Source organism: Colobus angolensis, unplaced genomic scaffold, assembly GCF_000951035.1.
Source record: "Colobus angolensis palliatus isolate OR3802 unplaced genomic scaffold, Cang.pa_1.0 Scaffold412, whole genome shotgun sequence".
NCBI lineage: Eukaryota > Metazoa > Chordata > Mammalia > Primates > Cercopithecidae > Colobus > Colobus angolensis.
Window position 1 is genome coordinate 605,720 of NW_012117511.1, and position 21,811 is coordinate 627,530.

At 37.2% G+C, this 21,811-nt stretch overlaps 1 protein-coding gene across 2 annotated transcripts in view; it reads left to right on the plus strand.

The window, feature by feature from the left end:
• Positions 1-21,811, plus strand: part of PDE3B (phosphodiesterase 3B, cGMP-inhibited) — a 225,642-nt gene that overhangs the window by 180,085 nt on the left and 23,746 nt on the right. For both annotated transcript variants that reach the window (XM_011956257.1, XM_011956258.1), the window contains exons 8-11: positions 9,987-10,135; positions 10,931-11,068; positions 12,021-12,132; positions 14,276-14,389. In XM_011956257.1, coding sequence (XP_011811647.1) covers positions 9,987-10,135; positions 10,931-11,068; positions 12,021-12,132; positions 14,276-14,389 — 513 coding nt within the window. The remainder of the gene's footprint in view (positions 1-9,986; positions 10,136-10,930; positions 11,069-12,020; positions 12,133-14,275; positions 14,390-21,811) is intronic.

Consider the following 21,811-nt stretch of genomic DNA (forward strand, 5'->3'; position numbering starts at 1 on the left):
ATGCTACATTTATCTCATCTGTTTTTATTGTTATCTGTAAGATAATAGTTATTAGGAATTCATATCATTATAAAGCAAATTATGTAATATACCTCGAGTGCCAACAATTTTTAGATTATCTGCTATTTTAGAATATCATTGTAGTTACTGCCTTAACTTATCATAAATACTTGAATAGTCTAAATTTAATTTCTTAAACTAAATGTTTTTCATTTGGAAAAAATAATGTTTTCTAAACAGTAAAACTTGCGATCATCATCTAATCAATTAATGATTGGTATATTCATTGTATTAGGTTGAGATTATACTAACATTTATTAGTCACCTATTATATATAACATCTTGTAAGGTAGGTATTATCCAAATTTTACAGGGGAGAAAGCTTGCCATTATTAAGTACAAAAATCAGGGTTTGAACCTAGTTTTCTGAAACTCAACTCCAATGAGTACTCTTAAGAATTTTTTTTTTTTTTTGAGACAGGGTCTTACTCTGTCACCCAGGCTAGAGAGTACGGTGGCACAATCATGGCTCACTGCAGCTTCCAACTCCTGGGCTCAAGCAGTCCTCCCTCCTCAGTCTTCTGAGTAGTTGGGACTACAGGCATAGGCCACCATGCCCGGCTAATTAAAAAAAATTTTTTTTGTAGAGATGAGAACTCGCTGTGTTGCCCAGGCTAGTCCCAAACTTTTGGCTTCAAGTGATCCTCCTGCCTTGGCTTCCCAAAGCACTAGGATTATAGGTAGGAGCTGTTGTGCCTGGCCAAGATCTCTTTTTACAAACAAACAAATAAAACTCTACATATTGAGTTTACAGCTTGTAATTATCATATAATCAGCACCGAGATCCAGAAACAAAATAAGAGGCTGGCCAAAATGGCCAACTAGAAGCAGCTAGTGTGCACTGCTCTCATGGAGAGAAATAGAAGGGGTGAGTACGTACAGCACCTTCAACTGAAACATCCATGTACACACATTGGGATTCATCAAGAAAACAACCCACAGAGAATGTAGAAAAGCAAGGCAGGATGACTGCCCACCTGGGAGTGACATGGAGCCAGGGGAGCCTCCCTCGCCTAGGGAAGAATGACTGAGTGAGCAACCCTGGGGACCCATGCTTCTCCCATAGATCTCTGCAACCCTTGGGTCAGGAAACTCCCCCTCGTAAACCCACTGCACCAGGGTCTTCGGTCGGATATGCAGAGCTCTGTGACATCTTGGCAGAGTAGCTGCTCAGGCACATGCGGAGCCCCAGGAGCTATAGATACTTGGGCTTCTAGGCAAAAGCAACTGCAACTCGGCAAAGCAGGAGGTTAGACCCCTATACGGACCCCTAAGAAGCAGCTGAATTCAGGGGGCTGAGCAGCAATGGTCTGCAGGTCCCATGTCCACAGCACCTTACAGGATAAGACCACTGACTTGGAACTCCAGCCAGCCACTGGTAGCAGTGTTGATGTGTTGATGGAACTCCCTGAGGGAGGGGTAGGCTACCATCTTTGCTGTTTTGTAGCCTTAGCCGTTGTTGCCTTCAGTGTAACCACACTACAAAAAAGCAGCCAGCTTGCTTTTTTATGTGGGCCCCTGACCCCTCTTCTCCTCACTGGGCAGGACCTCCCAACCAAGGTAACCAGCCACTCTTGCCACTATTATTCAGCTGGCAGTGTTTCTGAGCCTCCAGGGGATGGTGCTGCCAGGGGAAGGGACAGGCTGCTATCTTTGCTGTTTCACAGCCTTTGCCATTGTTGCCTTTTGGCTCTAGGAAGTCCAAGATGACTAGGGTCTGGAGCTGTCTTTCCCCACAGCTCTATGGGAAAGCAGCTAGACTGCTTTTTCACATGGGTCCCAGATCTCGTTTCTTTTCACTGGGCAGAATCTTGTGACCAAGGTCTACAACCACCCCTGCCAGTGTTTTCTGGCCAGCAACAGTATCATACTTTGCTGGGACGGAGTTCCCAGAGGGAGGGGCAAGCTGCCATCTTTGCTGTTTTTCAGCCTTAACCATTGTTGCCTTTGGGATTTGGAGAGTCCAAAGTGACTGGGGGCTGCAGCAGACCCCCAACACAGCCCAACTGCTCTACAAAAAAGTGGTCAGACTGCTTTTTCACACAGGTCCTCAATCCTGTTCCTCCTCACTGGGTGGGACCTCCCAACTGGGGTGTCCAGCCATCTCTGCCAGTGTTTTCTGGCCACCAGCAGTTTCAAACCTCCCTGGGATGGAGCTCCCAGAGGGAGAGGGGGACTGCCATCTTTGCTGTTTCACATCCTTCACTGTTGATACCTTCAGGTGCTAGATCAACCAAGGTGACTAGGGACTGGAGTGTACCCCCAGCATACTGCAGCAGCCCTACAGAAAAGTGACTAGACTGTTTGTTACATGGGTTTCCAATCTCATATATCTTCACTAGGCAGGTCCTCCTGGCCTGGTTCTCTAGCTACCCTCACTTCCAGGCTATCAAGCCAGTAGCAGCTCTGTAACTCCCTGATACAGAGCTCCCAGTGGGAGGGGCAGGTTGCCATCTTTGCTGTGTCACAGCCCTAGGCTTTGCTGTCTTCAGGCTTTGGAGAGTCTGTGGGGACCAGAGGCTAGCTGGTCCAGAGCCCAGCACAGAGTACCTACCTCACAGAAAAGTGGCTGGACTGTTCTCCATACAGGTCCCAGTCCTCACTTCTCTCAACATGGGAATCTAGCACAAACATGCTGTCCCTGTCTGACCACATCAATCAGAGGCAGCCCAGCTGTTAAAGGAACAGCCACATGCAGAAATAAGAAAGAACCAATGCAAGAACTCCAGCAACCTAAATGGTCAGTGTCTTATGACCTTCAGACAACCACACTAGTTCTTAACCAAGCTGAGCTGGCTGAAATGACAGAAATAGAATTCCGAATATGGATGGGAACAAAGATAATCAAGATCAGGAGAATGGCAAAACCCAATTCAAGAAAACTAAGAATCACAATAAAATGATATAGGAGCTGACAGATGAAATAGCCAGTATGAAAAGGAACCTAACTGATCTGATAGAGCTGAAAACACACTACAGGAATTTTATGATGCAATTGCAAGTATAGCAGAAGAGACCAAGCTGAAGAAAGAATCTTGGAACTTGAAGACTGGCTCTCTGAAATAAGAAAGTAAGACAAAAATTATTTTAAAAAGAATGAAAAGGAATGAGTAAAACCTCTAGAAATACGGGATTATGTAAAGAGGCCAAATCTACACATCATTGACATCCCTGACAGGAGAAAGCAAACAACTTGGAAAACGTATTTCAGGATATTATCTATGAAAACTTCCCCAACCTTGCTAGAGAAGCCAACACCCTGGAGAGGATGTGGAGAAATAGGAACACTTTTACACTGTTGGTGGGATTGTAAACTAGTTCAACCATTATGGAAAACAGTATGGCGATTCCTCAAGGATCTAGAACTAGATGTACCATATGACCCAGCCATCCCACTACTGGGTATATACCCAAAGGATTATAAATTATTCTACTACAAAGACACATGCACACGTATGTTTATTGCGGCACTATTCACAATAACAAAGACTTGGAATCAACCCAAATGTCCATCTGTGACAGACTGGATTAAGAAAATGTGGCACATATACACCATGGAATATTATGCAGCCATAAAAAAGGATGAGTTTGCGTCCTTTGTAGGGACATGGATGCAGCTGGAAACCATCATTCTTAGCAAACTATCACAAGAAGAGAAAACCAAACACCGTATGTTCTCACTCATAGGTGGGAACTGAACAATGAGATCACTTGGACTCGGGAAGGGGAACATCACACACTGGGGCTTATCATGGGGAGGAGGGGAGGGGGGAGGGATTGCATTGGGGAGTTATACCTGATATAAATGATGAATTGATGGGTGCTGACGAGTTGATGGGTGCAGCACACCAACATGGCACAAGTATACATATGTAACAAACCTGCACGTTATGCACATGTACCCTAGAACTTAAAGTATAATAAAAAAAAAATCTTTAGTAGCAATGAAAAATTAAAAACTTAAACAAACAAAAAAAATCTTTAGTAGCAATGAAAAATTAAAAACTTAAACAAACAAACAAAAAAAGCCAACACCCAAACTCAGGAAATACAGAGAACTCCTGCAAGATTCTACTCAAGAAGATCATCCCCAAGGTGTATAATCATCAGATTATCCAAGTTTGAAATCAAGGAAAGAATGTTAAAGGCAGCTAGAGAGAAAGGGCAGGTCACCTACGAAGGGAACCCAGTCAGGCTAACAGTGGACATCTTAGCAGAAACCCCTACAAGCCGGAAGAGCTTGGGTTCCTATATTCAGCATTCTTTAAAAAAAACTTCAAGAATTTCATATACAGCCAAACTAAGCTTCCTCAATGAAGGAGAAATAAGATCCTTTTCCGATAAGCAAATGCTGAGGAAGTTTGTTACTACTGTTTGTTACTACCAGACCCACTTAAAAGAGATCTTGAAAAGAGCACTAAATATGAAAGGAATAACCATTACCAGGTAATACAAAAAAACACAGTTAAGTACACAGACCCAGTGATGTAAAGCTACCACACAAGCTGGCTTAATAACCAGGTAACAGCACAATGACAGGAACAGATCCACACATATCAATAGTAACCTTGAGTGTAAATGGGCTAAATGCCCCATTTAAAAGGCATAGAGTGGCAAACTGGATTTAAAAAAAAAAAAAAAAAAGCAAGATCCAATGATATGCTGTCTTCAAGAGACAGTTTCACATTTCACAGGCTGCGACACCCATAAGCTCAAATTAAAGGGATGGAGGAAAATCTACCAAGCAATTGGAAATCGGGAAAAAAGCAGAGGTTGCAATTCTAATTTCAGACAAAACAGGCGTTAGACCAACAGAGATCAAAAAAGGCAAAGAAAGGCATTACATAATGGTAAAGGGTTCAATTCAATAAGGCCTAACTATTCTAAATATATATTCACTGAACACAGGAGTACCCAGATTTATAAAGCAAGTTCTTTGAGATCTACAAAGAGTCTTAGACTCCCACACAATAATAGTGGGAGACTTCAACACTCCACTGGACAGTATTAGATCACTGAGGCAGAAAATTAACAAAGATATTCAGTACCTGAACTCAATATGGGACCAAATGGATCTGATAGACCTCTACAGAACTCTCAACCCAAAAACAACAGAATGTACATTTTTCTCATTACCACATTCTAAAATCAATCAGACAATCCTCAGCAAATGTAAAAGAACTGAAGTCATGCCAGACATACTCCTGGACCACAGTGCAATAAAGATAAAAATCAAGACTAAAAAAAAATCAATCAAAACCTTGCAATTACATGGAAATTAGACAACCTGCTCCTGAATGACTTTTGGGCAAATAATAAAATTAAGGCAGAAATCAAGAAGGTTTTTAATACGAATGAGAACAAAGATACAACCTACAAAATCTCTGGGACACAGCTAAGGCAGTGTTAAGGAATTTTATAGCACTAAACACCCATATCAAAAAGTTAGATCCCAAATTAACAACCTGATATCACCACTAAAATAACTAGAGAAGAGAGAGCAAACCAACCCCAAGGCTGACAGAAAACAAGAAATAGCCAAAATCAGAGCTGAACTGAAGGTGATTGAGACACAAAAACACCATCCAAAAGATGAATGAAACCAGGAGTTGATTTTTTGAAAAAATTTAAATAGACTGCTAACTAGGCAAATACAGAAGAAAAGAGAGAAGATCCAAATAAACACAATTAGAAATGACAAAGGGGGTGGTGCCACTGACCCCACAGAAATACAACCATTAGAGACTACTATGAACACCTCTTTACACACAGACTAGAAAACCTAGAAGAGATGGATAAATTCCTGTACACATAACCCCTCCCAAGACTGAACCAGGAGGACATGGATTCCCTGAATAGACCTATATGGAATCTGTAATAAATAGCCCACCAACAACCCCCACCCCGCAAAAAAAAAAAAGGCCAGGACCAGATGGATTCACAGCCAAATCCTACCAGATGTACAAAGAAGAGCTGGTATTATTTATACTGAAAGTAGTGGTACAAAAAACTGAAGATGAAGGACTGAAAGTATTACAAAAAAATGAGGAGGAAGGACTCCTCCCCAACCCATTCTATGAGGCCAGCATCATTCTGATACCAAAATGTTGCAGAGACACAAGAAAAAAACAAAACCTCAGGCCAATATCCTTGATGAAAATTGATGCAAAAATCCTCAACAAAATACTTGCAAACCAAGTCCAACAGCACATCTAAAAGCTAATCCACCATGATAATCCCTGGGATGCAAGGTTGGTTCAACATATGCAAATCAGTCAACGTGATTCATCACATAAACAGAACTAAAGACAAAAACCACATGATTATCTCAATAGATTCAGAAAAAGGCTTTTGATAAAATTCAACATCCCTTCATGTTAAAAACTCAATAAACTAGGTATTCCAGGAATATAGCTCAAAATAATAAGAACCATCTAGGAGAAACCCACAGCCAACATCATACTGAATGGGCAAAAACTGGAAGCATTCCCCTTGAAAATGGGCACCAGACAAGTATGCCCTCTCTCACCACTCCTATTCGACATAGTATTGGAAGTCTTGACCACAGTAATCAGGCAAGAGAAGAAATAAAGGGCATCCAAATAGGAAGAGAGGAGGTCAAACTATCCCTGTTTGCAGACATGATTCTATATCTAGAAAACCCCATAGTCTTGGCCCAAAAGCTGCTTAAGCTAATAAGTAACTTCAGCAGAGTTTCAGGATACAAAATCAATGAACAGGAATAACTAGCATTTCTATACAGTAACACAGCCAAACCAAGAGCCAAACCAGGAACACAATCCCATTTACAGTTGCCACAAAAAACATAATAAAATACCTAGGAATACAGCTAATCAGGGAGATTAAAGACCTCTACAATGAGAATTACCAAACACTGCCCAAATAAAGCAGAGATGACACAAACAAATGGAAAAACATTCCATGCTCATGGATAGGAAGAATCAATATCATTAAAATGGTCATACTGCCCAACGCAATTTATAGATTCAGTGTTATTCCTAACAAACTACCAATGAAATTCATCTCAAAGCAGAAAAAGCTATTTTAAAATTCATATGGAACCAGAAAAGAGCCTGAGCAGCCAAGGCAATGCTAAGCAAAAAGAACAAAGTTTGAGGCATCATATTACCTGATTTCAAAGTATACTACGGAACTACAGTAACAAAATAACATGGTACTGGTACAGAAACAGCCACATAGACCAATGGGACAGAATAGAGAGCCCAGAAATAAGGCCACATGCCTACAACCATTTGATCTTTGACAAAGCTGACAAAAACAAGCAATGGGGAAAGGACTCCCTATTCAATAAATGGTGGTGGGATAACTGGCTAGCCATATGTAGGAGATTAAAACTGGATCCCTTCCTTACACCATATACAAAAATCAACTAAAGATCGTTTAAAGACTTAAATGTAAAACCCAAAACTATAAAAACTCTGAAAGACAACTGAGGCAATACCATTCTGGATATAGATACTGGCAAATATTTCATGACAAAGATGCTAAAAGCAATCATAACAAAAACAAAACTTGACAAATGCGAATATAATTATACTAAAGAGCTTTTGTACAGCAAAATAAACTTATCAACAGAGTAAACAGACAACCTACAGAAAGGGAGAAAAGTTTTGCAAACTATGCATCTGATAAAGGCCTAATATCCAGCACCTACTAGGAACTTAAATTTACAAGAGAAAACAAACATAAAAAGTGGGCAAAGGACATGAACAGACAATTTGCGAAAGAAGACATACATATGGCCAACAGTCATGAAAAACAGCTCAACATCACTAATCGCTAGCAAAATGCAAGTCAAAACCACAGTGAAACACCATCTAACACCAGTCAGAATGGCTGCTATTAAAAAGGCAAAAAATAATAGATGCTGGCAATGTTGGGGAGAAAAAAAAACACTTGTACACTGTTGGTGGGAGTGTAAATTAGTTCAGTCATTGTGGTACACAGTGTGGTGATTCCTCAAAGACCTAAAAACAGAAATACCATCCAACCCAGCAATCCCATTACTGGGTATATATCCAAAGGAATATAAGTCATTCTGTTATAAAGACACATGCATGTGTGTGTTTATTACAGCACTATTCACAATAGAAAAGACATGGAATCAACCTAAATATCCACTAGTGATAGAGTGGATAAAGAAATACAGTACATATACAGCATGGAATACTATGCAGCCTTAAAAATAAAGAGATTGTGTCTTTTGCAGGGACATGGATGGAACTGGAGGCCATTATCCTTAGCCACAGGAACAGAAAACCAAATATTGTTATGTTCTCACTTATAAGTGCGAGCTAAATGATGAGAACACATGGACATGTAGAGGGGAGCAACACTCACTGGGGCCTCTCAGAGGAGGGAGAGGATCAGGAAGACAACTAATTTGTACTAGTCTTAATACCTGAGTAATGAAACAACCTGTACAACAAACCCCCTTGTTACATGCTTACCTATGTAACAAACCTGCACTTGCACCACTAAACTTAAAAAATAAATAAATAAAATGAAAAAAATCACAGCTAGTGAAGTAGTGAGGCTAGGACTTGTTTCTATAGTAGTATTCAGACTTGAATCCAGATTCTATTTTACTGCATAGTTTGGGCTCTATCTTACGTGTCCATAGTGGAACAAGTAATAAATGATTATGGTAGTTTTTCTAAAAGAAAAGGCAAAGAAGAAGATGTAGTATATATACATCATGGAATACTAGGCAGCTATAAGAAGACTGAGGTAATGTTTTTTGCAGAGGCATGGATGGAGCTGGAGTCAAACAAACACAGGAACAGAAAACCAAGTACTGTCACTTATAAGTGGGAGCTGAATGACTAGAGCACATGCACATAAAGAGGAGAACAACAGATACTGGGGCCTACCTGATGGTGGAGGGTAGGAGGAGCAAGAGAATCAGAAAAAAATAGTAATTGGGTACTAGGCCTAGTACCTGGGTGATGAAATAATCTGTACAACAAACTCCATGACACAAATTTACCTATATAACAAACCTGCACATGTAACCCTGAACCTAAGGTAAAAGTTGTTTTTTTAAAAAGAAAAAAAATACTACCTACACCTCAAAATTACCCATCATGACCCCTTCCAATCATATGCCCGAAAGATAATGATCTTTTTGTCTTTCATACACTTTTGAACTTTTCTTAAAGAGAATCACAGAATATGTACTTTTGTGCCTGGCTTCCTTCACTGAACATTATATTTTTAAGTACCATTCGTATTGTAGTTCATTCTCTTTGCTCTGTAGTGATCAATTGTGTAAGTATACCACAAGTTATTTATTCTACTGTCGATAGGTTTTGGGTAATTTCCCTGTTTAACGTATTACAAATAGAATGAATATGAATATTTTTTAACATGTGAATGAGTACTATTTAGCTGCGAATACTGCTGTCCTTTTCCATGTGATTTGAGAAAAGAAATTATTACATTGGTAGAGATATAACTCACAATTTATAATATTGTGATTTAAGGTTTACATGTGATTTAATCTTATTGATTTGTAATTATAATTTTAGAATTTTTATATCTAAAACTCAGAGATGTTGGAAATTGTTTACATCAAATTGGTAAGAACATTTCTATTGATAGGAACTTTTTCTTTTTCTCACTTTTATAAAGAATATCCACTTAGGATCCATGAGTAGATGTGAAAGGGGAGTCCAATACAGGAAATGTCTTTGCTGCCTGAGCATAAGGTACCTAGGCAAAATACACAGCAAGATACAACTTAATGGTGTCATGAAATAATTTAGATTGAACTCCATTATGATTTACTTTATCTAAATATTTTTATCAATTATTTTTCATGTAAAACTGTACATATAGGGCACGTTTTACTCCTATCTATTACTATATATATTTTTTGAAAGGTGAAGAAGAAAACATTTTCTCAAAAGAATCATTCAAAGTTATGGAAACTCAACAAGAAGAGGAAACAGAGAAGAAAGACAGCAGAAAATTATTTCAGGAAGGTGATAATTGGCTAACAGAAGAGGCACAGAATGAACAGCAAACAAATGTAAAAGATAAACTTTCAATATGATTATGTTAAGGTGAAATATAATACTGTTAGTACTGGTTTTATTACTTTTGCCCAGAACAAGATTTTTAATGTAATAGTATTTTTAAATTGTTTTACTGATAAGTGACTATAACTGAAATATTGCTTGGGTTACAAATAATACAGTAACTTGTTCTAATTCTATCATCCTAAAGCAACAAACTGCATTCAGTTTTAAATGAATATATTTTATTTAGTTTTATATAAAATATATTATTTTCTATTCTGATATTTTCTTTTGCATATGTGAAGGTATAGAGAATATGTGCATGTTACTAAAAACAATGAAAATAATGTATTTATAATGGCAATATAGTTTTGTTCTTAAATTTCAAAATTTAGGCTTTTAGGGAAAAGAAACACCTATTTCTTTTGAAAAATTATCCTGGTAATAAATGCCAACGTAAGGATATGTTTTTTTTTTCCTGTTACCCTTTGATACCTGTAACTACTAAAATGAAAATAATAGACTTTGGATTTATATAATAATTTGGAAATATAATACTTTTATTCATAAAAATAATATAAGAAGATTAATAAGTCTTACACCCAAGAGTTATGTGTTTAGTTGTCTGAAGATAACATTCTAGAAAGAGAAATTAGAAGGGCAGATAAGACTATATTTAAGAATAACCATTATAGAAAATAGTACAGACTTTTTTTAATGTTCAATCCTAAGTGTTCTCATTTTAATGTATATTTCACAGTATTTATAAAAGATACAATAAAGTTGTTGTTTTTCTGTATGTACAGATTGAACAGGAAGTATCACTGGACCTGATTTTAGTAGAAGAGTATGACTCATTAATAGAGAAGATGAGCAACTGGAATTTTCCAATTTTTGAACTTGTAGAAAAGATGGGAGAGAAATCAGGAAGGATTCTTAGTCAGGTTTGCTTTCAGATATCTACTTTTTAACTGTAAATTTAATTTTCTTAAATCTTTATAGAAAGCAAAATCTAGTATCATATAATGGTTTAGGTACTAGTTCAACTGACATTGTTCATTAAGTTATTTTTCAGAAAAAATTAAATATATACATAAAACAATTACATATAAGATGTAGATCATACTATTATGTATATGACAAGTAGTTTATTTGACCATATTAATGGAATTTAATTTATGCTAAATAAATAATAAAGATTTACATTTTCTTGAATGTTGAGGTTGAAAAGGACATGAAAAATCGTCTAGTTCTAACCACTGAAATTTAAGCTTTATTTTTCCACCTGCCCTCCCTATACTTTACTCAAGGTCAGATGGTTCATTTCATGCTAGAACTATGGGAAAATACTTTGATTTTACCACCGAGACTCAGGGTTATACCTGATGGTTCTGCATAACAGCATCAGATTAACCGCCCCAAAATATTACTCTCATTAATTACTTTAACATCTTATTTATGAAATGCAAAAACATAAGGATAAATTTTGTGAAAGATATGTAAGTTCATCTCATTGAAGTCCTTAGGGATAAAAATGTGATAAACATAGTATTGTTTTGACTTTTTTTTAATACCCAGGACTAGATTAGAATAGAATTCACATGACCTTCAGTAAATTAGGAATAAAAAGCTAAGGAAAAGAATGGAAAAATTTAAAAATTGGGACATGATATGTATGGTAAGCCTTCTTTAATTTTCGGGGGCTTTAGGGTGATATCTTCCATTCTGATTTTTTGGAAAGAATTAATTGTAGGCAAGTTTTAAATAAATTATTAACTTAAAGACATATATTAATACATGGTTAACATTCCAAAATACAAATCATGGAAACATTATACTCAGCTACAAATAGAAATTCTGATTTTTAAAGTAAACTTTATTTTAATTGACATTTAGGTTATGTATACCTTATTTCAAGACACTGGTTTATTGGAAATATTTAAAATTCCCACTCAACAATTTATGAACTATTTTCGTGCATTAGAAAATGGCTATCGAGACATTCCTTGTAAGTATTAACATATCTTATTATTTAAGTTCAAATAATATGGGTTTTGAAACTCTTTATCATCTTTCTCTTCAGATGGTCCCTTAAACACTTTTAAAACTGCATGTTTGAATTTTTTTTTTTTTTCTTGAGAGAGAGTCTTGATCTTGTTGTCTAGGCTGGAGTGCAATGGTGCGATCTTGGCCCACTGCACCCTCCGCCTCCCGAGTTCAAGTGATTCTTCTGTCTCAGCTCTCACAGGTAGCTGGGATTACAGGCGCCCACCACCACGCCCAGCTAATTGTTTGTATTTTTAGTAGAGATAGGGTTTCACCATGTTGGCCAGGCTGGTCTTAAACTCCTGATCTCTGGTGATCCACCTGCCTCGGCCTCCCAAAGTGCTGGGATTATAGGTGTCAGCTGCCACGCCTGGCCTGAAAAATTTTTTAATGGAGATTTAAAAAGAAAATTTGTATTGTACTACCTAGATTTAACTGACTACTGTTAACATTTTATTTGTCTGTTTTTTGTTAACATTTTGGTATATATTCTCCAAGAGTTCTTACATAAATTTATTTTTTGTAAAGGTGGTCATAATGTTGATACATATTTATAATCTGCTTTTTCACCTGATTGTTATATAGTATACATCTTTCTATTTTTAAAATTAATTGCCTGAGTACTTTATCTTTTTAAAAGTTAGTCAAGAGTTTCAGAAAATCATTCACTTAAAAATGTTTAAAATTGATAATCTAATTTCAATTTTTAACTGTGTTCCGACTTATGGAATAATTTAATGGCTATTGCATATTGTGTTTGAATATAATTTGAGTTCATATTAGAAAAAGATAGGACTGTCTTTATATATTGTCTACAGTTTCCCTCCATGTGGACACATTTTTGAGAAATTAGTTCTATAAATAGTGAATTATTCTTCAATTGGCATAACTCACTAATAATGTTTAATAATTTAAGGTGAGTTACATATACTGTAATTTCCACTTATAAATTGTGCATTCAAAGAAGTGGTTGAATTTTATAAATGGGATATAGGGATACTTTAAGATGGACTTCAAAGGAAATGGAATGAAAAGAAAGAGGTGGTAAAGAGTCTTCACTGTCAGTTTCAATTAGGATATATTAGTTAAGAAAATAGTCTCTGGACCTAACTTTTCTAAACTTCAAAAATTTATGAATGAGAATAACAATAGTACCTACTCCATAGGTAGTAATGATATAAGATAATTCATGTAAAGCACATATCAGACTTTTTAGTAAATGGTCAGTAAAAGGTGGTGATTTGTTAATAATAATTAAGTTCCCAGTGGATGCCATGTCATTTCTATAGGCAAAACAATATTATATTATCTACTAATGCATACATATACATTAAGTATTTGTTGAAGTGTTAAATTTTCATTGGATATTGATGTTAACTGCAATCATTAGATTCACATAGGTTATCTTATTCAATCTTTTTTGGCAAAGTTGTATTATATACCTTTTATAGGTGAGAAGTAAACTCAGAAGGATCTTTCCCAAGATTATAAAACTAGATAACAAAGTACTGTTTCAGTTTCAGGTCTATCTGACTTCTAAAGCCTATACTCTTTACACTATGCCACATTGCCTTTTCACATAGTTGAATTTCAGTAAATTAATGTTTTATTGATCATATATGATGTGTCAGACACTGTGCTGGAGGCTTTCACATATTTAGCATTTAATTCCTATAGCAAGCCTGAGACATAGTATTTCTGACCTTTTTGTTGGGGACAAAAATGTAAGTAACCAGAATTTGTAACTGTTCTGTGTACAAAACTGTTTTGTGTGCAGACATGAGTCTCTGTAATCCAGACACTACATGATATTTTTGAAAGCCACAAAATAGCAACCTTAAGAACATTTTCCAATGCCTTTCAATACTCCTTGGTTATACTGCCTTTTCTTTGGCACCTTTACTATGTTTTTGTAGTATACGGGGAAGTTTTTAAAACAGAATTTTTTTTTTAACACATCAAGAGACTTTAGATGAAATAAAATTCAATTGTGGGGAATTATTCTGTCACATCTTTTTTATGAGGATATAGTATGATTAGGAAATTATTGTAGTTTTTAAATGTTGTATGTTAAACCTAACAGAAAAACATTTTGGTGACTTTAGATCACAATCGTATACATGCCACAGATGTCCTACATGCAGTTTGGTATCTGACAACACGGCCAGTTCCTGGCTTACAGCAGATCCACAATGGTTGTGGAACAGGAAATGAAACAGGTACTTCCTTCTACAAATCTCTATTAATTATTTGATCAGGAATATTCAAACTTTCTCATTTCATTACCTTTGTCCTTTTAAATTTTTCATTAAGTAACCTTTTAGTACATATGAAGGACTATGTAAGTTTTTTTTAACCACTTATCCCCAAATTCTACTGTGTAAGTTTTGATGCATAATAATGACATGAAAATTTTTAAACCTGATACCCATCTTAAGAGGTAGATTAATATTCAGTACTGCTGGATCTATCATATTTCCTTCTTTGCCCCATTCTTTGGTTTTCCTCACTGAGATAGCCACTACTATGCTGAACATTATGATAATTAGTCCTTTGTTTTTTAAAAAAAAATTATTGTTTTTTTTCTCAAGTGCATCACATACATTTAAAATATATAACATTCGAAAACCAAAGAAAACATGTTTAAAAGCCTCGCAAAGTATTTTAATGATGACATCAAAAACTTTTATAAACAAATTTTGCTTCCAAAAACGTTAATGCTATTCCTTATCATAAATATAATAGTTTATATAAATACAATGAATCATAACATTTATAGTTCTCTTATTCTAGCTTATTAGAAGGGCCAGGCATGGTGACTCATGCCTATAATCTCAGCACTTTTACAGGTTTAGTCAAGAGGATCACTTGAGGCCAGGAGTTTGAAACCAGCCTAGGCAACAAAGCAAGACCCCATCTCTACAAAAATAATTTTTAAAAATTTAGCTAGATGTGGTGACACACACCTGTCCTAGCTACTCAGAAGGCTGAGGTGGGGGGTTCTTTTGAGCCCAGGAGTTCGAGGCTGCAGTGAGCCATGATCATGCCACTACACTGATATATTTCAAGACAATTTGCTCAGTTACCAATACTTGAGAAATAATATTACCATGCTAACCAGTGTAAATGTCATAGACTCAGCCACTGATATTACTTTTTACATTTGGGTAGTTGAGTCTAAAGTATGCATTATTTGTTTAATGGATTTGCTTTATGTCACTGGTTCATTTTTGTCTGCCATCTGTATTTATTCTTTCTAGTGCCCTTCATTCCTTCCAGTAGTTCTGTGCTTTTATTAGAGATAATTTTCTTCAACTTTTTTGTTTTAGATGTCATTTTGTCTTAGAATAATGTATTTATATTTTAGCATGTTTGAAGGTATTATTCCATAATCTTGTGACTTTCACAGTTTTTGTTGACAAGTCAGGACTTAGGTCATATTGCGAAATATAATATATAAATATAATATGTTCCTTTTTCTCTTTCCTATTGGTTTTTAACGTTTTAACTATGATGTACTCGTGTAATTTTTTTTTGTATTAATCCTGCCTGATGTTTAGTGAACTTTTTGAATATGTTGATTGGTGGTTTTTTACTGGTTTCTGTCATTCTCTTCAAAATTCAGCCTCTCCATTGTCCAATTCCAAAGCCACTCCCACATTTTTAGGTATTTGTCACATCAGTACCTCACTTCTAGGTGCCAAAAGTCTGTATTAGTTTGCTATTGCTGCTGTAGTAAGCTACCAGAAATTTAGCCTCTGAAAACAACATAAATTTATTCTGACAGTTCTGGAGGTCAGAAGTCCAAAAAAAGGCTTCACTGGAGTAAAATCAAGGTGTCAGCAGAACTATTTTTCTCCTATATGCTCTAGAGGAGAATTTGTTTACTCGCCTCCTCCAGCTTCTAGAAGCCACTTACACTCCTTGGCTCATAGCCCTTTCTTTTTTCTTTTCTTTTCTTTTCTTTCCTTTCCTTTCCTTTTCCTTTCCCTTTCCTTTCCCTTTCCTTTTTCCCTTTCCTTTTTCCCTTTCCTTTTTCCCTTTCCTTTTTCCCTTTCCCTTTCCTTTCCCTTTCCCTTTCCCTTTCCTTTGGAAATGGTGACTCACTCAGTGGCCCAGGCCAGAGTATAGTGGCTTGATCTCAGCTCACTGCAACCTCTGCCTCCTAGGCGGGTTCAAGCAATTCTCCTGCCTCAGTCTCCCGAGCAGCTGGGACTACAGGCGCATGCTGCCATGCCTGGCTAATTTTTTGTATTTTAGTAGAGATGGGGTTTCACCATGTTCCCCAGGTTGGTCTGGGACTCCTGAGCTCAGGCAATCCGCCTGCCTCAGCCTCTCAAAGTGTTAGTTTTACAGGCGTGAGCCACTGTGCCCAGCCAGCCCATTCTTTAAAGACAGCAGCATAACATCTTCAAATTTATTTTTGACCCTGACCTGTTAAGATCTTTCCAAGGAACTAGTGAAAATCGATCCAGCTCTGCAACCTTGGCTTTCTGTGCAGAACACACTTAACTGACAGCAACTCTCTTAATTTTAGTCTCTTTTGTAGTCTGGATAGGCTGAGAATTTCCCTAATTATCAAGTCCTTATTCCTCTTTGCTTACCAGTTCTCCCCCAATCTTTCTTTTTCCTCTCATATTTACTATAAATAGTAAGAAACCAGACTACACCGTCAACGCTTTGCTTGGAAATTTCCTCAACTAAATGTCTAAGTTTATCATTTGTAAGTTTTGTATTCCACATAACTGCAACACCTAATTCAGACAAATTTTCTGTTACTATATAACAGGGATTCCCTGGCCTCTAGTTTCCAGTGACATGTTCCTCATTTCCTTCTGAGCATTCATTGGCAATGCCCTTAATGACCATTTTTCTATCTCCAGTCTGTTCTCAATGACTTAGGTATAGTATTCTCTAAGACAATACATGTTTTCTCTCTCATGCTGCACACTTCCTTCTGAGTTCTTACTAGCAGTGTTATGAGTTCTCATACATAGTGTTATGGAGTCAAGTATCTGTAGAAGAAAGGAAACCAAGTAGCTTTGGGGAACCAAGCAGCTATTGCAATGGAAAATTATGATGAAAACTAAGACTACAAGGACCATGGGATGTGCTGTCCTATTCTCACTGCACTGGAGAACTAATAGAAAATAAATGACAAGTTTAGGACTGTAATTAATGGTTGGAGAACCAGATAGCATCTCTGACCTAAAAGAAACCATTATTATTATTATTATTATTATTATTATTATTATTATTATTATTATTTTGAGATGGAGTCTCTCTCTGTCGCCCAGGCTGGAGTGTAGGGGCACAATCTCGGCTCACTGCTCCTCGTCCCGGATTCATACCATTCTCCTGCCTCAGCCTCTTGAGTAGCTGGGACTACAGGTGCCCTGCCACCACGCCTGGCTAATTTTTTGTATTTTTAGTGGAGATGGGGTTTTACCGTGTTAGCCAGGATGGTCTCAATCTCCTGACCTCATGATCCTCCCGCCTCGGCCTCCCAAAGTGCTGGGATTGTAGGCGTGAGCCACCGCGCCCAGCCAAGAAACCCTTATTTTTTATTGTAATGGGATCATAACTTCTGAAAATAAAACCCAATGTCTGATCCTGAAGTTGCTTGAAATACAGTGCAAATAAGTTTGTGGCTTCAGTAGACCTCTTATGTTAGAATTAAGATATGAAATGGGAAATAAAGGAGCCTGATAATCGAAATGAGATTATTTGGATAGATTTAAATAAATATTGCCTTGTATTCCCCAAATCCTGCTGATTCTTCCTGCTGGGAAACTGTCATTTCTCCTTGTGTTGATTGCCTGAAAGCCCTGTAATGACCTCACTTGAGATTCTTGATTTATAGGGGAATAATTCACTTCTAAATTCAACTTTGCTGTCACTCATTTCCTTTAGATCCATAATTAAACTTAAATCCTGCAGATCTTAGGGGGGAATAAGTATTGAGTCTGAATACCAGAGTAATTTACCAATTCATATTGGTAGAAACCTGGGGGATATATATCTGAATAGACTTAAGGGTGTTAGACCAGGGAGAAAGGAAGATGTACCTACCAGATATTCTGGAGTCAGTGTATTAGCTTGAGCAAGTGGCAGTGGCTCTAACGGTTTGCCTCATGAGTTGTCTAAAGTATAGGCATCAGATGAAGTAGAATTGTGAAACTTCCTTGTGTACTGTAGAGGAAGGAAACCAGAAGCTTATAATAATAAGATGTTGAAATGGGGTGATCATATTCAATTTTATCACCCATCCCTAACTTTATCCTCAAGAAGTATCCTCCTCTATCACAGTGCTGGGAAATTTATTTCAACATTAATTCCTGGAGAGTGAAATGCTATGCTGGTCCTACAGCCAGAGTTAGGGGCTTGTGGAATTTAGATGATAAAAGGATTTTGGACTGGGTTCATCTCATAATGGTAGTTAGCTGAACCACACCCATTTTCTGAATGCATTGAGTAAACATATTCAGCAGCTGGCAGAATCACTTCATCAATTCCTTGATCTTTGGAAAGAGGATCATCATTGTAGGAAGGATCAAATGGAATCTCCAGGAATTGCCTCATTCTGGCAAAACAGTGAACCGAAAGCAATATACTACATTCATAGATGAGTTGCAGAAATCAGTGCTACTATCAAATACTTAATAGATGCAGGAATGGTGATTTCCATCACATTGCTGTTCAACTTAATTATATAGCTTTTACACAGGATAAGTAGATCCTGGAAAATGATGGATTATTCTCAACGTCATCAGGTGGTTACTCTAGTTGCCACAGCTGTTCCAGATATAGTCTCTTCTTTTAATAAGTCAACCTAACTTGTGATGTTTGGCACAGAGCAATTGATCTGGAGAGTTGTCTTCCCTCCATAACTCTTAGCAAAATTCACAAGAAGACATATATTTACATCTGGCAGATATCACAATATACTTCTATTGTCTTAGTTCTGGGCTATGTCAAGTCTTTCATTCTCTGTTATAATCTAATCTGGTCCCATAAGTTATCAAGGTCATCCATTACATTGATGAGATAATGATGAGTAGCTCCACGGAGCAAAAAGTAACAGATATCCTAGATGCCTTCATAATAGTGCCCGCAGATGAGAGATGAGAAAAATTGCACAAAAATTCAGAGATCTGTCATATCATTAAAGTATATTAGGGATCCAGTGGTCTAGGACATGTTGAGATATTTCCTTTGAGTTGAGGAATAACTGATACATTTGAAATTCCCTACATAAAGGGCTCTTTGGATTCTGAAGGCAAATTCATGACTTGAGTACTATTGCTTCAAAATAGTACTGTAAGGCTGTATATGCAACCCAGAGCAAGAGAAACATGTGAAGCAATTTCTACTTGTGCAGATTACTCTGCCATTTTTCCATCTGACTGCCAAAAGAAAATGTCCTTTGCAGATAGAATGCCCTGTGGAGTCTCTGGAAGACCACTACAAGATAATTACAGTGTAAATACATGGAGATTTGAGACAAAACCAGGCAGCTTTCCTCAGATAATTATTTTCCTTTCTGTAAAAGCGGCTAAATTGTTGTTGCACTTTGGTAGAATCTGAATACTTGGCCATGGGCACTAGGTTACCAGGTTACCATGTTACCTGCCCATAGTGAACTTGGGGCCCTTTGATCCTCCAGTTCATAAATTTGTCATGTGCAGTAGTTCTCGATCATCAAGGAGAAGAATTACTTACAATATTAGTTTTGAGTTGCTCCTAAAAGCACAGAACATAAGCTCAGACTTCCATGACGTTTATTCCTAATACACCAATACCTCTTCCTTAATCCATAGTTACAGCTTCTTGGGGAATTCCCTATGACCAGTTGACTTAAAGAGAAAGACCAGTGGCCCTGGTTTATAGATAGTTCTGCCCAATATGCCAGTACTTCCTGAAAATGGGTAGCTACAGCATTGTAGGATCACTCAAGGGTATCTTTTCAAAGGTAATAAAGTAAATCCTTCCAGTAAGCAGATCAAGCTGTTAATCAGTTGGTCAAGAAAGAGACATGGCCAGCTGAAAGGATCTATATTGATTTATGGTCAATAGCTAAGAACTTCCTTGGATGCTTTGGGACTTAGAAGGAAAAATATTTTAAAATTAGAGTTTTTAATTGGACAAGGAGTTTTTGTTAGGAGGTTTATGGCTAACCTTCCCAGAGTGGTGAATATTTGTTTGCCATGTGAATGCTTACTATGATGCTTAATTTTACATGTCAACTTGGCTGGGCAGTAGTACCTACATATTTGGTCAGACATTAATTTCAGTATTTCCCTCAGGGTATATTTTTGGATGAGATTAACATTTAAGTTGATGGACTTTAAGTATAGCAGATAACCCTCCATAGGTCGCTGGGGTTCATCCATTCAGTTGAAGGCCTTAATAGAAACAAAGACTGACCTCCTCTGAGCAAGCAGGAATTCCACCAGTAAACAACCTTCAGACTTGAACTGCAATATCAGCTCTTCCTTGGGTCTTTAGCCAACCAGCCCACCCTGCAGATTTTGGACTTGCCAGCCTTCTTAATTTCATGAGCAAGTTCTTTAAAATAAATCTCCTCTCTCTCTATATATATATATGTGTATATATATATGTGTGTGTATATATACACACACACACATCCTATTGTTTATGTTTCTCTGAATAACCTTCACTAATATATAATCCTTGCCAAAGGCCATTCACTGCAAAGAAGGCTCTCGATGATCAGGTGGACAAAATGATCTCTTATCTTATAGCTATCAGTCTCTTTCCCTATGTACTGGAGTTCTTATTCCGTGGGTTTATGCATGCAACAGCTAAGTGTGTTAGTCTGTTCTGACATTGCTGTAAGGAAATACCTGAGACTGAGTAATTTATGAAGGAAAGAGGCTTAATTGAGTCTTAATAAGAGGCTTAATTCTGCAGGCTGTACAGGAGGCATGACTGGAGAGGCCTCAGGAAACTTAACAATCATGGCTAAAAGGTGAAAGGGAAGAAAAGCACCTTCTTCATAGGATGGCAGAAAGGAGACATGCAAGCAGGGGAAATGCTAGATGCTTATGAAACTGTCAGATCTTGTGAGAATCACTATTATGAGAACAGCCTGGAGAAAACTGCCCCCATGATCTGGTTACCTCTACCCTTAGTCCCACCCTTGACATGTGGGGATTATAGGGTTACAATTCAAGATGAGATTTTGGGTGGGAACACAGCCAAAACATATCCCTAAGATGGAAAGAATAGAGATATTATGTATGGGCTAAATACCATGGGCTTCTTCTCTACAGCTCACCTGGCTCAGGCCTCTGCTGAGTGCCTTGCTGTCCAGTAAGAGAGACCAATGGTGAGTCCTTAATAAGGCATCATTCCCTGAGGGAACATCCAGACATTTGAGTAGTGGTAGGTTGATTGCATTGGACCCTTTCCTTTATGGAAGAGACAGCTTTTGTTCTCACTTATTGTGGATGTGGATTTATCTTCATTGTCTGTAGTGCTTCACCATCGCCATCCTTGAACTTACTTAATGCCTTATTTACCATCAGGTTATTATAGGTAGCATTGCATCTGATCAAGAAACTAATTTTTCTGCAAATTGTGGCAATGGGCTTATGCCCACAGAGTTTACTAATCTT